At 48.1% G+C, this 17,282-nt stretch overlaps 1 protein-coding gene across 14 annotated transcripts in view; it reads left to right on the forward strand.

The window, feature by feature from the left end:
- IKZF1 (IKAROS family zinc finger 1) overlaps positions 1-17,282 on the forward strand; it is a 76,998-nt gene that overhangs the window by 54,372 nt on the left and 5,344 nt on the right. For 2 of the 14 annotated variants that reach the window (XM_021703678.2, XM_021703665.2), the window contains 3 exons: positions 3,957-4,124; positions 8,242-8,367; positions 12,774-12,908. The exons of 2 other annotated variants lie outside the window; for them this stretch is intronic. In XM_021703678.2, the coding sequence (XP_021559353.1) occupies positions 3,957-4,124; positions 8,242-8,367; positions 12,774-12,908 (429 nt within the window). The remainder of the gene's footprint in view (positions 1-3,956; positions 4,125-8,241; positions 8,368-12,773; positions 12,909-17,282) is intronic. 10 more of the 14 variants (XM_021703664.2, XM_021703668.2, XM_021703666.1 and 7 more) reach the window with 9 other exon arrangements.

Raw genomic sequence — 17,282 nt, forward strand, 5'->3', positions numbered from 1 at the left:
TTTGTAATGACTTGGAAATTAAAGCGAAGGTAAGTTACTTTGTGATAGACACCTAACAGAAGACGCTGGGACCCGGGTTAATACATACCTGATGGAGGAATAGACCTCACAAATGAATTACTTTCCTTGCTAATTCATGTAAAGCCTGACTGTACTGTGAAAATTAGCTTAAATAAATATTTGATAAATGAATCAAATTCTGGCATACTAAATTGTCAAAACATAATGACTGCCTGCCCCGATAAAAAGAATAATTGCATTTAATGAATAAACCTGCCAAGTATAGGTGTGCAGAGTAGCCCCCACTGTTTGCTGCCCACTTCTCCCCACAAATCGCGGCTAAGTGCCAAGCACACAGCAACACGCCGATTCTTTCACTTGCAGGACAAGTCTATTCCAGAAATAGGGACATGCAGCCCGTCAATGTTATGGTTCCTGGCCTGGCTTTTATTAAACAAACAAACCAACCCCTGAAACAGTAAACTCGTGGATTGTCTTCCTGCTGTGTCCCCACTCGCATAAATGTGGAGGGTCGCAGGTGAAGCCAAACGAGGATTGAGTAGGTAGACGATACTAGGGAGGTTTCCATTTCTCTGGGATCTGAGTGGAGTATGTTCGAAAAGGCACGCTTTGCTGACTATCAGTCCCACCCCGAGTTCTCTGAGTTTCCAGTGTTTCTCGAGCAGTTTCTCCTCAACCTCGAAGGCCATATAAATCACACCAGGGTTTCCCTCGCTGGTACCCAGCAGCTCCCAGGGGCAGGCTGCCCCCTTGCCTCTGCCCAGAGCCCCACCTGGGGAAGGTGCCGTGGGCGCCACTTGGAACTGTGTATTGATCCCACTACTTCCGTCCCCAGTTTTGCCGCTCAGTTTCTTTTCTTTTTCTTTTTTTTTAACTCAAGTGTAATAGCACTGCTGTCCCCAGCAACACCTCGGGGTCGATGTGAGAATCACAGGGGAGAGTGGTACGAAACAGCCACACAATGCAGGGGGAAACCCCGCTATGCAAATATGCAGCGGTGTCGTCCTAAGTGATGGGACTTTGAACTATCAAGATCAAGAAAAGTGTCTGAATTATGGTTATTCTGGACAGTCTCGGGCCTCCCCCTGTTCCATCATCACCAGCATCAGAGTACAATCTGCTCCGACGTATGGTTGCAGTGGGCCCAAGGTCATTTTTGCAGCCCAGGTATATATTCTGTAATCTGCCTTCTTCTGATATCCCCTCTTAAATGTTATGATGGAGACACCCGTGAAGCCTCTGTTTTGTACCCAAATAAGTTCTTCAGAGGGGCTCAGACCTTACGGAGAGTCCCTCGAGTGGGACTTCTGTAGACCCTGAGAGTAAAGACTTAATGTTGAGTTAGTGATGACGATAAAGCCTTCGTCCCGCCAAGGAAAAGCAATCCAGCCTCGGCGCGCTTGATGTCACTTAGCCACAAGAAGCAAGCTAGGGACCCAGAGGAGGCAAGCGGTTGCTGCTGAGCCTCAGCAGAAGAGCACAGGTAATGGGGGCTGTGTTCTGTCGTCCCGCAGCGGGGCCGTGCCCCCTGTCCTGCTAACGCCTCCAGAGGGAAACCACCTTGAGCTGAGCCCCGGGTTGTCACTTCGGAGAACGCCGTCTTCGGGAGTCTCCAGGTCCCGTGTTACATATTCATGCCAGCACAATCAGAAACAAATAGATTTCCAGGAAAGCTTGCCAGTAGGATTAAGATGCCAGGCACAGCAAGATACACGAGAACCGTTGACTCAAATTAGAAGACAGATTTCACTCTTGAAGCAACGGCCACCTTTCTTCCCTTCCTGCCCTGTCGAGCGGGTGGGGGGCATGGCTTGCCTGCGAGGTCCCACCTGGGTCCGCTGTTGTTACTTCTTCACAGACAACGGCTGCACGGCAGGGTCCGACCTGCGCCCCCCCCCCCCCCGCCCCAGCCCTTCGGATCCCCAGCGCCTTGTCAGCCTGGAGCTAGCTAGCTTTGGGTCACGCCACAACACACCTGTGTCACCAGGCATGTCCTCCACCCTTCCTGTATGCATTTTGGGTGGCGTGAGCTCTCCCGACTGACGACCTTTCCGGAACATTCAGCCAAAAGTCCACTCTGCCAAGATCCATCGCACCCTGCTGATCGCCCTGCACCTGCCCCCAGGGACCAATTACTTCTCTTTTCCCTTGCATCTACGTGGAGTTAAAATATGCACATTCACGCACGTGTGTGTGATGAAGGCCCAGAAGTGTTTCTAACAGATAATGATCTCTCGCTACTGGATGCTCCTGGGGGCCGCCCGGCCACCGACTCTTTGAGATTTAGCTCCAGCTGGTCAGGGTCGCCGTCACCTTCCCACCTGCCTGACTCTTTGCCCAGCCACGTCCGACCCAGATGGAGATTTGGGACAATGCCGAATACGTCCTGGTTGGTATCAGGATCCCTCCAACTGGCCTGTAATTAAATATCACTCTATCCTTACGGCAGCACATCTGTCCGGCCCACTGAAAAATAAAAGTGATGGTAATCACGGCATCCAGGGGCCAGTGTAAACTTCTCCGTTTAAGCCGGTGGAGGTTTGACTAGTCCCAGACACGCTTCTGCTGGTTGCTTTCACTAAGTGCCGCCTTGTTCACCAAAACCACATTAAGCAGTTGAGAAAATTGTTAAATATACATTTTCACACATTCTTTTTTCCTAAGAAAAACCTGTTACCGGGAAGTCTGTTGTTTTTGTTTTTGTTTTCATGGTATCTCCACACCAGCTATTGTGGGCACAGAGAGCTCTTCTTAAAAAAAGAAAGAAAGAAAAAAAGAAAGAAAGAAAGGGGGAAAAAAAGCAATTGTTCTCAAAAGAGCTTTAGCGTTTATTGAAACCTGACAAGTGTATCATCCTTTCTACACGAGAGCTAAGTAAAACAGTCACTGATTTGGAGTCCAAGACCCGGGACTGCTCAGTGGCATATTTCTTTCTCACAGATGCCTGTACATCCCTTTGTTGGATCCCGAACACACGGGACGGGCGCTGCTGCACACATCCAGGGCTCCCCTGCCTTCTTAGCCACCGCTCCAGCCGGAACACCCCTAAAAGAATTCCTAGTAACAGCTACATTGCCTCTCTTAAATGATTTGTACTGAAAACACGACCGATCTTCTGTGGAGATAGGCCAGTGATAGCTTTAGTGGTTTCAGGATTTGGGAGAAGGAAAAAGCCAGAAGGCTCCGTGAGCCTCAGGCTGGGACGCCCCACCACGGGGGATCTGGGACTTCTCTTTGGACCATCTGGAGCATCCTTCACAGTTCCTTCTCATTTTATTCTATCTTTCTCCTTCTCTCTCTCTCTCTCTGAGCCTCACACTCTCTTCTGTCTGTCTCCTTCCTGATTTGCCTGCATAGGGACAGACAGGTAATGGAGAAGAAATTGAAAGGCAAAATACAGGAAAAATGTAAATGAAAAGAAGTTATTATAACTGTTATAATGAAGTGCCTTTCATTTAAATATAAGAATGTAACGCTGAAATGAACTTGTGATCCTGAAATGCATTTTTAATGAGTTTCCTTTTTATTTTGCTGCTTCAGTGGCATATTTTAAAGACCCTTTGAAAAAAGCCACATTAAAAACCCCACCAAATGCCACAACACGCAAAATTGGATATTGGTTTATTCCAAAACTGCTGATCAGGAAGAGTGGCTCTTCATCACAAAATGTTGCAGTCACTTTATTTAAATGAGTTTGAATTTGCATTGTGATGTGCCATTCTGATTTAGGGGGAAAAAATTAGATTTTCAGATCAAATTGACCCAACCAGTGAAGCGTTAAGGAGCTGGCAGGTTTAGTCTGAAAGCCTCATGTTCTATCAAACCTGCAGCCGGTGGAAGTCACCGGGCCCCGTGGGAAACCAGTTCCTCTCCGGTCCTCCTCTTGTCCCCGCGCCGAGTTCTCTTCTCACCCATCCCTCTCCTCCTCCTCCCAGGGGAGCGGCCTTTCCAGTGCAACCAGTGTGGGGCCTCCTTCACGCAGAAGGGCAACCTGCTCCGACATATCAAGCTGCACTCCGGGGAGAAGCCCTTCAAGTGCCACCTTTGCAACTATGCGTGCCGCCGGCGGGACGCCCTCACGGGCCACCTGAGGACGCACTCCGGTAGGTCCTCCGGGCGCAGGTGCCTGGCGTCCCGGCCCGGGTTGCGCGTGGCGTGTTGTGTGTGCGCGCATGCGCGGCCCCCCCCCCCCCCGCCCGCCCCAAGGTCTGGGCCTGATCCCCAGCACAGCCCCCCCTCAATCGGGCCTCCCCACGCACCCGCCCGGGACTGTGGCAGCACTGCCCTGGCCCCCCAGTTCGGACTCCCCCGCGGGGCAGAGGATGTGGGTGGGGACGCGCGCGCGCACACACGCACGCGCGCACAAGTCCCGCTTTATAGAGACTCGTTCCAGGGAGACCTCGTCTTCCCGGGGTCCTCAGGTAAGTGGGGCCCTTCTGCAGGATTCTTCCAGCTCTCCTTTCACCCGGCGCGCTGCTAACACCCGGAACATTCCCAGGTGCATTTCCTCACGTTAATGGTCAGGCCGCAAGTATTACTGCTTTAGGCAGGGGACTCCCGGAGCGGTCACTGTCGCTGGCTTAGTTTTTTTTGCAAAGCTGAGAGAGAAGGTGAGCAGGGCCTGCCGCCATCCGTCCTGACTGGAGACACGCCTGTGCCCCCGGGGACACGCCCCCCTCTCTGCGCCCCAGCCTAACTCGTGCCCGAATCCAGGCAGGCCTCAGCAGACAGGCCACTTTGGGGCTCTTACCAGATTTTAGCAAACGCACGTCAAATAATCCGGAGACTCGGAGCATGATTACCACAAACGCTTGACAGTTCCCAAAATACTCCCAGCCTGCGAAGCACACATCCACCTTTGGGTTCAGTCTCTGCCTCCTGAGGAATCTTCCTGACTATCCCATCAGGGGGCCCCATGGTCTTGCAGGTCGGAGGAACAGAGAGGGGCCCTCTGTCCAGCAGGGATACTTCACCCCTGCCCTCCCAGAGCTCATCATCCAGACCATCGGCTGGTCAGCGACTTCTCTGGAGCGGGGTGCTGTCCGGGGAGGAAGAGACTTCAGACCAGCTCCCCCCGCCCCCCGACATCTCCAGGGCCTCGCTGTCCCCCAGGGGCAGGGATGCTGCGTCCCTGGGAATGCATGCCTAGCATCAGACTGTCTCCTTCCCAAATGTGATGAGTGTACTTAGTGGCGAGGTTCTAGTGACCTCTCCCTGTGTCTCTTCCTTTGTCACTGAGCATTTACGGAGCACCCAGGGGCCCCTCTCTCTGTGGAGGAGGCTGGTGGGAAGCAGCCAAGCGCCAACATGTTACCAGTGTGCTGACACAGTGTCTGAGGGGCCGGTGGGAGCACAGGGAGGGGACAGTCAGTCTCCAGGGTAGGATGTGAGGCTTCAGGAGAGACTTCCAATAGATGGAGGGGCTTGAGTCCACACCAAAAGGGGAGTTTCTGAGGTTTACCTTCAGAGAAGTTCCACGTGAATGTGTAATCCTGTAAGTGACCCCAGAAGGAGGCGTGGTACGCATTTTAGCCAGTGTTGTGGGGAACATAGTCTTCCTCCTGGAGCAGTGCCTGCAGGAGCTCATGAGGAGGCTAGGGGGGTGGTCACAGGTGCCCTGGGAGTGCCAGTACCCTGTCAGGGTCCAGCCAAGCCATCTCCTCCCCATGCTGATCGCCTTCCTGGTAGTGAACATGGAGGAGACTCCCAAATGCTACCCCTCCCCCCACAGGGGTCCATGCTGACGGCTGGGGAGGGTTTTGCTGCAGGGGACAGGTTGAACAGATGGCTCCCCCAACATGGGAGGATGACAATGAGCATCTTACAGTGTTTACAGTGGGTCAGTAATGAGGAGCATGTGTGTTGCCCCCTAGAAGTGAAGGTGTCTGGGGAACTAAATGCAAGGCTTCAGATATGACCATGATACCGGTGGTGTGCAGAGCCGAACAGGTGATCTGGGACAAAGGAACTTCACACATATCATTCATGCAGGTCAAGTGGACATCAGCACACTTGACAACAGGACTGCATCGGGGTTGGTAGGAAGCACCACTCCATGCAGGTGGAAAACACAAAGACTCATCCCTAGGTGACACCAACCACGTCATCGTCAACCCCAGTGACTCTGATTTGCAACAGAAATCTCTCCTGCATATCGGTCCTTAAAACTCAAAGGGATGCCGCTCTCTTTGCTCTCCTACCTATTATGAAGTTTAGAACATCTAATACAGTACTTTTGGTTATTCTGGCCCCATGCCTGCTTATTTCCTTCAAGGTGTGATGATGGTATCCTGCTCCAAGCATGGCCAGTGACTTGAGTAATTATATATAAGAGTGGTAGACTCTGCTATGGATGCAGCGATGAGCAAGTAGCTAACACTGTACCATTGACCCAGGGCTGCTGGTGATTCTGGCATCTAAGAGTGCCATTGACACACAACTCTTAGAAAATACCCAAATGGGGCCACTCCCCCCATTCCACGAAAGCCATGATCAGCCTCATAGCTTTCCCTGGCCACTGGTGGTGGCCTGAGGTGCCAAAGACCAACACATTCGTAGTGATATAGGCATAGAATGTGTCCCATACTGATAAGAGGAGGGCTCAAGTGGTCTGGCAAGGTAGGGAAGACATCCTGCTTTGTTCCTCACTGCTTTCTTTCGGAGTTGAGAGCTGAGCCAGAGTCTTTCTTTCCTTCAGAATACTGGGCTGTGATGCAAGGTATACTTTAGTTTGGTTTCTTACTGTGAACATATTTCTTATGTTCCAGAGTTAAAAGCAATCATATAGTTAGAAAAATGGATATTCAGACACCATGCCATATGTACATGAATTTGCTTAAGTGATAGCTTTTCTAGGAAAGGACATTGACGGGTTATCTATATCCTATTAATTTCTAAAGGTGGCACTCAATAAAATGTGCAATTTTAGGCAACATTGTATATTTCAGTGTTACTTTCCTGACATTAGTGATACAACTTTCTACAGATAAAGATCCATCCTTTTCTTCCTCTGTTAAATGTCCCAGAAGTCAAATTTTGTTTTTTGTCTTAGTCTTCTTAAACCATTGCCTCTATTCACCTAAGGAAGAGACTGAACCAGTACAAGCTTTGGTTAAACCTTTTTACCAAACATTCCTATTTGGATGGTATTGATTTTTATACCATGCATTCAAATCTGTGAAATCTAACAACATAAGAAGGAAGTCAGAGAAGATTCTGGTCTGAGGATAGAAATTTATATTTGCCATTTAAATAAAGATACTTTACTTATTTCATCTCTTAAGCTGCTGTGTATTAAAGTCTTTAAGCTTAGGCATGATACGAACTTGTTTGAGCTAATCTTCTTTCCCAAAAATACCGCTCAATAAAGTTCGGGAAGAACCAAACCCATCATACAGAACCACACTGCTTAATAGGGTAACCACTAGCCATATATGGTATTTAAATTGTAAGTCTAGTCAACTGAACTTAAACAAAATCAAAACTTCAGTCCTCGGTGACTCTAGCCATACTTTGAAAGCTCAGTAGTCATGTGGGGCTGGTGGCCGCCATATTGAACAGCACAGTGGCTGTCACATTGGACAGCGAAGACGGAGAACACTTGCATCTTCATAGTAAGTTCTGTTGGTAAGGGCTGATCTCGAAACCACGTCATGCTTAACTTTTTGGGGAGAATGCGGAGCTTTCTCTAAACTAGAACAAGGAAATACATTTTGGAAAGGAATGCTCATTTCATTAATGTATATCTATCCACTGTGGTTTCTTAGAGACCTCAAATTATCCAGTTTAGTATCCTGGAATTTAATCCACTTTGGCTGCATTTGGATCTGTCCCCAGTGTCATGCCAGACCTGGCCCACAGTGTAGATGCATTCCTCACGTCTCCGCCCAGTTGTTGGGCATCTACCTGATCACACGGCAGTGGCCCATTTCCTCCAGTTGAAGAAGTGATTGAAGTCCAAGAGAATTTGGTAGTTAGGACTGTGGGCAAATTAAGATGAAACAAAACTCACAGGAGTTCTTGGTACAATCAAAGAAACCCGTGGGCATTAACATTTTTAAATTTAGCAATTTTGACTGAGTCCATAAGGCTTTTAGCTCTCAAGAGTAGAGGGGTATTTTTTTTTTTTGGATTTTTGATAATAATTGTATTGCATGCATCCCCATTACACATATGGCCAATATTTAATTGGGGTCTTGAACTCAATTGTGTTTTCTGCAGTTGGTAAACCTCACAAATGTGGATATTGTGGCCGAAGCTATAAACAGCGAAGCTCTTTAGAGGAACATAAAGAGCGTTGTCACAACTACTTGCAAAGCATGGGTCTTCCAGGCACGCTGTACCCAGGTAAGCGCTGGCATTCCCTCCCCAGCCCGTGGGGAAGAAGGGCCCCGGACACACAGCTCTGGGTGCAGAACGCGCAGGTGTGCGCATCACCACCGCCGGGACGGACGGATGTTTTTGGCCACTAACACGGCACGGTTTCAGCCGGAGCTAACTGTGCTTCCCGACTTTTGAAGCTCTCATCTCACCAGAGAGAGCCTGACCTTGAACCCCTCCCTCTTGAAGGCTGGGGAAGCATCTAAGACAATAGTGACCCCTGAAATTTTGGGGGGTTTTCTTGGTTTTTGGTAATTTTTAAAAAAATTTTGGAGTATCGATTGCTTCTTTGTGCTTAGTAATCAAAATAAGATGTGAAGTCTTGTTCGAAAAACTATTTTTTTCATGAAGTTGATCGAATAAAAGCTTTCAGGCTTTGGCACCTGCCTGGAACAGGTGAGCTCCTTGGAAAACCCTGACAGTCCGGAGGATTGCGGCTGTCACAGATTTCGAGGAAAGGCTGCTTTTTTTCTTATGAGCCTTGATGCTTGCAGCACCCCATCACGAGGTAGCGTTTGACTCTGATCTTAGATAATGTAAAGTGAAGGATGTAAACAGATGGCTGAATTTGCAGGAGGCTGAATTTACTCAGAGGGACGGTGGTGGGATAAAAGGCACCTTTCTAACTTTTTAAGACATAATAAATTTATGAATAGATCAACTGAAGCTAACCTCTTTCAAAACACCGCTTGCTTGGTGCCACCAAGGGAAAGCTCATCATCGGACCCAGGAGCAGAAGTTAAATTAAGAGTTGAAAATTTTTTAAAACCTCATTCAGCTCTCTGACTTGAATGAATGGCTCATAAAGGAAATCGACCAGGGAACATGAAGATCACTTTTATCATTTTAAATTTTATGTGGTCACTTACTGGATTTTTACTAGGGTGAAATGCACATAGCAGACAACTTAGGATCTTAACCATTTTTGAGCGTATGGTTGAGCGGCACCGAGTAAGTTCAAGAGCACTCAGACTAAGGACAGGTGAGAGCAGGAGAGACAAATGGTCAGAAAGGTGTTCTAAGAATCGAATGGTTTTGGCACCCACGGGCAGTGTGTTACATGGCCAGAGCTCCCTGGTTCTAGGGCTGCCTTCCCCACCCATCAGCTGTTGATCTAGGGGCTGACTGTTGATCTCCCCGGGCCTTACTCTTCTCACCTGTAAAATCAGGAGATCCCATTACATTTTCAGTTAGCCTTCTCCAAAGTCTGAGGTCTGTTTCTAGAATGGAAAGGTATTGAGGGTTACTAGAAGAGAGGAAATTAGGTACTAAAACAGTAGTAACAATGTAATAGTCATCAATTTGTGGCCAAACCCCAAGGTGGTGTCTAAGGGATGAGAGGAGGATGATGCTCCTTTAGAATAAAATCTAAACATTCAGACATTGTGTTTTCCTGCCAAAAATAAATTAATGGATCTTGGAAGTAAGTGCCACCGTGCCCTGCTTTGCCGAGAAGGAGGGACATGTGAGGAAGCGTATTAGCTCAATAGGTCAAGCATACGACTGGTGGGATTAGGTTTTTATGGATATTGTGTGTATCCTTCATATAAGTCAGGGTGTGAGCTTTTATGTTTGCCCATTTAATGAAAAACAGATATTTCCAATGTTGAAAAATTGCATATACCAGCTATAAGAACGAATTTGAAATATATATTTCCAAAATGGACTGATCCATGTTTAAATAAGCCATTTATCTACCCAACAGATATTTGCTGCAATTTATTATCTACAATACTGAGCCCTCTTTGAGCACAGTGATCTGAATTTCCTTTAAAACCATACACATGGAATTTCTAAGACAAGATGAACAAGAGACACAGACAGAGCACATTGGTTTTCTCTGCCATTTTGTTACTGAAGGAACACGTTAGGAAGTCAGCCCAGGCTGATCCAGGGGAGAGCAGCTTCTGTGTCCCTAAGACCTGGGTTCAGGTTGCATCTCTGAATCTGTTTGTGAATGCAACCCTGGGCTATCAAGTAGGAGTGATAATTCTGGCCTGGCCAACCTCGCAGAAAGGCTCTGGGAGAAAGAGGAGAGAGCCTTAGGGAGCATCGACATGCATCACGCACTCACGTGAACATACAAATATCAGTCACTGAAGTTTTGACACCTGAGTGTTCTCCTCTCTTGGCTCCCTATGTCCGTGAGCTTATATGTCCACGATATATCGTACCCTCTTGCCAGAATCACCTCCGTGTTGAAATGCTAATTTGTTCCCTTCGGTGATCAGATCATTAGGAATACCACAGTGATGTGTCCTTATGTTCCTGTGTTCAGGAGATAAAGAAGGTTTCCTGTGTGCAGTGAAGGAACTCGGGGTGTGGAGGGAATCCATAAAAGCACTTCAGTGCTAGTCCTACAAGCTGACATCTGGGATTCAGAGGGCAGGCATTGGGCTGCTGGGGTGTGGGTAGGTGTGGCCGGTGGTCCTTGCTCACTTAGCTTTGCTGTGGTAGGTCTGGCCGAACCTGTGCCTTCTCGTGCCCTGTCCTTCCCACGGCGCCCGAGGCCAGCCCCTTCGGTGCTCAGATGGACACCCAGACAGCCTCCCCCCTCTTCAATCCCCATAGGTTGGGGCCATTCTTTGGGATTCTGTAAAAACAAAGCCTAGCTTAGCTAGGATGTGGGAAAGTTTAATTTTTCTGAATATAACTTTATTTAGTTAAAGGCTTGTTGGTCCTCTGTTGTAATTTCCCTCATGGAAAAAGTAAGTTTCTCTTGAGCATTTGGAAGATGATCCATCAGGTACACAAATCGTGTTACAAGCTCTTAGGGGAAAATGCATCGAAGACGGGGTAGCCACTGACCTGGGAGCTTTGGACTCCTTTGTCCCTCACTGTGATGACTCTGAGCATCTCTGCTCTCAGGAGGCCCTGTGGCCTGTTGGGGACATAACTCCACTTGAAGTGCTGCAGGGGTCCTGGGTGGGGCTTGGCGGAGAAGCAGGGACATGTGAGGAAGCATATGAGCTTGATAGGTCAAATGTACAACCACTGGAATTGGGCTGTGTGGGTTTTGTATGTAGCCTTCATCTAAATCAGGGTGTAGATTATTATGTTTGCTCATCGAATAGCAAACACACATTTCCAATGTTAAAAAACTGCATATACCAGTGATAATAACCAATTTGAAATATATGTTTCCAAAATGGTCTTCATAATAGCAATGAAGACTTGAAACACTTAGAAATCATCTTTGCAGGCAATGCTCAGGACATACTGAGGACAGCTGTCTCACCGTGATGGGGCCAGAAAGCAAAGGTGGGAGGTGGAGAGGGGGAGGGCCAGACACTGCAGGCATGTGTCTTCCCAAATCAAGGCATGGTTTTCACATAAAATGTGTCTGTAAATCATATTGGAATATCTAGAAGAACAGAGGAGGGGATTGGCATTTTCAAAAAGGAAGAGTAATGTCTAGTGCTGTATTCACATGCAGCTAATGTGGAGCTCTTTGAAGAATAGACAGAAATCGAGAATAGGAGTGGATAAGCCTACAGGTCTTGTGCTAAGTCAGCATGTCGTATCTGAGAAAGCAGGAGGAGGTATACGGCAGTGGGATTGACCATTCAGAAATGGTGCTGGAAAGATTGAATAGCTATTTGGAATATAATTGACATTTTCAGCTCCTTGTACATTAGGATACATTGCAGGCACATGAAAGAGTTCTATTTCCAAGCATCCAACATAAAAACTAGAATATGGATGGACTCCACAGGATACAAAGATGTCTCTTCAATTATGGAAAGAAACAATGTAGAGAAAGACAGGGCTAGAAATACTCCCTACGTCAACACTTACCCCGCAGGGTCTAGGTGTTCTGCAGTTAGAAGGTGTTGATTTTCCAGAGTTTGCTGTGTGTTCCGGGATCAGGAGCTCTGGATTCTTCCCCCACCCCCATGTTGTCAGGATTCTTTGTTGCATTTCTGCATCTCACTTCACTGTGCCAGCCGATGGCATCGGACCCTTAGATCATTTCCAGCTCTGACAATTCTTGGATTCTCAGCCAGCTGATGAGTAGTGGATTTGGGAGCCCTTGAAAAGTTAGGAGGACTCATCAGAGGAACACAAGTGCTTAATCACATTCAGCTTCTGGTGACAGTGCTTGTTTTCTTTGGTTGTGGAAGATAACGTGCGGTCCCCAGGTGTCATTAGCAGGTGGCTGTGGGCAGACTCTGTCTGCCTGGCAGAGTTGCCGGGGAGATTAGAAATCATCATCATCACCATCATCATCGTCATCATCATCATCATCCCTCCTACGAAGGGCCTGGCTCTCGTAGGCGCTTAACAAATGTCAGATTTAGCGCGGGACGCGACCAAATTCTTTCAACTGTAAGCGTTTCTAAACTGGCCTCTCTAACTGTCTTTGACTTTAGTCATTAAAGAAGAAGCTAATCAGAGTGGGATGGCAGAAGATCTGTGCAAGATAGGATCAGAGAGATCCCTCGTGCTGGACAGACTAGCAAGTAACGTCGCCAAACGTAAGAGCTCTATGCCTCAGAAATTTGTTGGTAAGAGTCCAATGTTTGCCGTCTCTTAAAAAAACAACTATGCGGGTGCTTTAGACTCGGGTGGCCATTAGCTGAGAGTAGGAGAAAGAAAAAGCATCTCATTTTTTTTTAAAAAGCAAACATCGGCAGGCTTACCATGTCTTAAATATTTTGGATTTTTTTCTAATAGACTTCTTGCACATAAGAAGTCTTATCCGGGCAATTTTTCCTAGATGTGGGCTTACAGAGTCCTGGGCACCCAGGAGATCTGCCTGTGGACACCTGTGTGCTTCCAGGGGTGGCCGGGTCAGTGTGCTCAGGGCCGAGAACATGGGCCCAGCGTGGCTGGGGGAGATCCCCACACAGCCGATTCACCTGCTGCCTGAGCACCCCTGCTGAGCTGCAGATGCTCAGAAGTTCATAATGCCCCCTGCATGAGCTACCTTGAATCACACAGCAACTGGCCCCTGAGAAGTACCGAGGGAAGAGGGAGCACAGCCATGATCGCTGTGCTCACCGTGGAATCTCTGCCCCTGCCAGGTGCTTTGAGGGATAAAGGGAGGAGCAAGGTGGCCCTTTCCTCTAGCTCGCTGTCCAGTGTAGATGGTAGACAGATACACCTCAGCCCTCATCAGGCCACACACTGCAAGTGCAGGAAGAATGATACCTAGTTAGCTCAGTGTAAGGGTGGAAATGCCCTGGGCTTGGGTCCCAACCCGAGGGTGTCAGCACACAGCCACGTGTTAATGCTATCACCTGGGTGACATTACTTGACCTCTCCGAGACTTGGTTCCATTCTTTATGTACCTCATAGGGCTCTGTGAACATAAATTAACATCAAGGATGTGAGAACATTTAGAAACCCTTAGTGTAAAGGTCAACTATTATCAATAGGATAACGTGGAAAGAACGCTGGGGGAAAGGTCATGTGCAGGAAAGAGGACCACGGGGGAGGGTCATGGTCAGGAAAGAGAACCATGGGGGAGGGTCATTGTCAGAAGAGAGGACTGTGGGGGAGGGTCATGGTCAGGAAAGATGATGATTAGTGAAAGTTTCACGAAGCTGATAGTGACCTTGACAGGGGACTAGGATTTCAGCACATTTTTTTTTTTTAAGATTTTTTTTTTTTTTGAGGGAGAGAATGAGAGAGAGCAAGCACATGAGGGGGGGGGGGTCAGAGGGAGAAGCAGACTCCCCGCCGAGCAGGGAGCCTGATGCGGGACTCGATCCGGGGACTCCAGGATCATGACCTGAGCCAAAGGCAGTCGCTTAACCAACTGAGCCACCCAGGCGCCCTCAGCACATTATTAATAGTGGAAGAAAGGGACAGGATTCTAAACAGACATAAAAGTACAGGGAAATGGTGACGCCGGTTGTAGGGGCTGGGGCGGGGAGGAGACATGTGGGACCTGACCTAGGAGCAGGGAGTGTTCCAGGCTAATTCATGTGCCCTCAGGGAAGCAAGAAAAGTTAAGTCCCAGTAAGCTCTAGCCACAGAATCAATGGCCTTTGAATGCCAAGGTGGGAAATGTCTCCTTAACTCAGGAGGCAGGAAAAAGCACTGGCATATTTTTGATGGGAGCCACCTGTTAGAAAACCAGACCACTACCAGAAGTTGACTGGAAAGGGAGAGGGCCAGTGGTGGCGGGGAAGGAGGAGGAAACGGAGGAGAGAGCAGAGGGGTTTGGTGAGGGGCGTGGGGGTCAGGGCAGGGACTGGGGGGGTGGAAGCCGTGAGTCAGGTGGTGGTAGGAGAGGAGGATGCCATTTACAGAAGTGGTAAAGCCACTTTCTGGAAAAAGATAGAGTTCTGGTTTTGATCTCATCTTCAAGGGCTTTCCGGTATAGAGGCCACATGGGAGCCTGGAAAATGTGTGTTGGGAGAGCGTGGGTCTAGAATGGTGCTAATGGTTAATGAGGCCTGGGGTTCCAGAGGACAGATGGGACAGCAGGAAGGGGGGAGGACCAAGGAGAGGCCAAGTTCTTGGGGCTCCAGCCTCCATCTTGCACTTAAGCCTCCATTTGATTAGATTTGAGAGGCTAGCCACAGGCTGGGGTGGGAGAGTTGAGGGAAAGAAGGATCCAATTTAAAACACTTTTGCAAGCCACTGGCTGGAGACGCCCTGTGGGGAGTCACCCACATAAATGTGCGCTCTTAGACTGTGGGAATGAGGGAGACCCTGCATTTCCTGAGCAGAGTGGGAACAAGGTCCTGAGCACAGAAATAGGCTGTTGGGATGGGATTTCAAGTCTCAGTGGTCTAGGTGAGAACACAGCACTCACAGGCGGTGTGCAGAGGGCGGGGCTCGGGGCGCAGTGGGCGGGGCGCGGTGCACAGTGGGCGGGGCTCAGGGCGCAGTGGGCGGGGTGTGGTGCACAGTGGGCGGGGCTCGGGCGCAGTGGGCGGGGCACGGTGCACAGTGGGCGGGGCTCGGGGCACAGTGGCCAAGGTGCGGTGTGCAGTGGGCAGTGGGCAGCAGGCGGCAGGTGACGCAGAGGGCAGTTGCCGGGTAACCAGGAGGGGAGATGGAGCAAAGACCCAATAGCAAGTGTGCCGAGGTTATTAGTGGTCACTGATTTTGGGAAGCTGGGCACGACTTCTCTTTCACGTTGGGAATTTGGACAAGTCCTGCTGAGGACTTTTTTCAATGAAACTTCGCAGCCCATATTAGCTTTTGGAGGCTTCCAACCAAATGAGACTACCCGTGAACCTCTCCTGTAGCCACCTGGGAGGAGGCCACGAGTTAGGTATTGTCTTCAGATTTAGATGCTTCTGTGTTTACACAAACAAACAAAAAACAAAACAAAACACCACACCTCTAATCAAGCCAAGCCAACGTTAGAAAGAAGTCCCCGGGGGAGAGGGGGGCACAGGAGAAGTGTGATGGGTACAGTAGAATGAGGACAGCAGCATGGAGATTCGAACAAAGGGCTCAGGAACAGCTGTGTATTCTGTTAGGTGTTTTCCCAAGAGTTTGGTGGTTGATAAGTTATTTCTAAAACAACGCCTCTTTCTACCCCCAGATGCCTAGCTTGTCCTCACTTCAATGTAATGGGATTTCAGTCAACCACTCCTGACTTGTCACAGCTTCTCCATTGTTAAAATAAAAAATTTAAAAAAAAAGGAAGGAAGGGAGGGTGGAAAGAAAGAAAGAAGGAGGGAAGGAAGGAAGGAAAGAAGGAAGGAAGGAAGGAAGGAAAGAAGGGGAAAAGATGGATCTCTTAAGGTCCCTCTTAACTTCTAGATGCTGACTTTATCCTATATATAAATTCAGAAAGTGTGTAGGAATGCAACTGTTATCAAACATGATCATACACACAGGTGGAGCCGTTGAAAGAGCTCCAGGTCTGCATTCAAGAGACCTGAGTTCAGGTCCAGCTCCAGCTATGATTGGCTGGTGACCTTGAGCACGTCACTGGACTCAGTGTCCCCATCTGTGAAATGGGTGTGATGCCTCCTGCCCTGAATCCTTCCCAGGGCTATTCTGAAGATCAAAAGGGAGAATGGGTGTGGCACTGCTCTCAACTTGAGAAAGCACCTTAAAAATGAAAGGTGACATTATTTTCCTGTGGTATATTGCTCAGAATGGCCTATAATTTTGCTTAATTGATACATGGTCTATGATTAAAATTTTTACATTGCACGTTGGCATGACTGTAAGTAAGTATTGATTCTGCCAGCAACATTCCTCACCAATTATGTCATCAAAGATCTCATCCTCGAGATCATCAGATAGAGGTCAACAGGATCAGTGAAGCCCAACAGAAAGGGGATAATAATGTTACATAGCAACGCTAGTCATTGTTCTTAGTCTGCTGAGCAATTGCGGGGAGAAAGTGTTGTTTCTTGTTGTTGTTGTTGTTGTTAGAGAGAGAGAAGGGGAGGGGCAGAGGAAGAGGGGGAGAGAGAATCTCAAGCAGACTCCACGCTGAGCACAGAGCTGGATGTGGGGCTCGATCTCACAACCCTGAGATCATGACCTGCACTGAAATCAAGAGTTGGATGCTTAACCGACTGAGCCACCCAAGTGCCCTGAGAAAGCTTTTTAAATACAAAAGAGGAGAAAGGGGAAAATAACAATGATTAATATTACTGCTATCCATTATAATTATCTTGGTGTAGTTTCTTTTTTTTGAAAAGAAAAACACTACTCTGTTGCATTATTAAAATGACACATGGTTAATATAAGGAATTTTAATGGAAAGATGATTGTTTTAGAATTACCCAAAAACCCCAACATCCAGAAATTGCCAATATTAAGAGTAGCTGAGCATTATTCTAAGTATCTTTCTATCCATATATACGTATGTGAGGGGCTAGTATGATGAACAGGTGGATTGACAGACAGGTGTGAAATAAATACTTCTGTAAAGATTCTATCATATTACAGATGCT

Source organism: Neomonachus schauinslandi, chromosome 12 (genome assembly GCF_002201575.2).
Source record: "Neomonachus schauinslandi chromosome 12, ASM220157v2, whole genome shotgun sequence".
Lineage (NCBI taxonomy): Eukaryota > Metazoa > Chordata > Mammalia > Carnivora > Phocidae > Neomonachus > Neomonachus schauinslandi.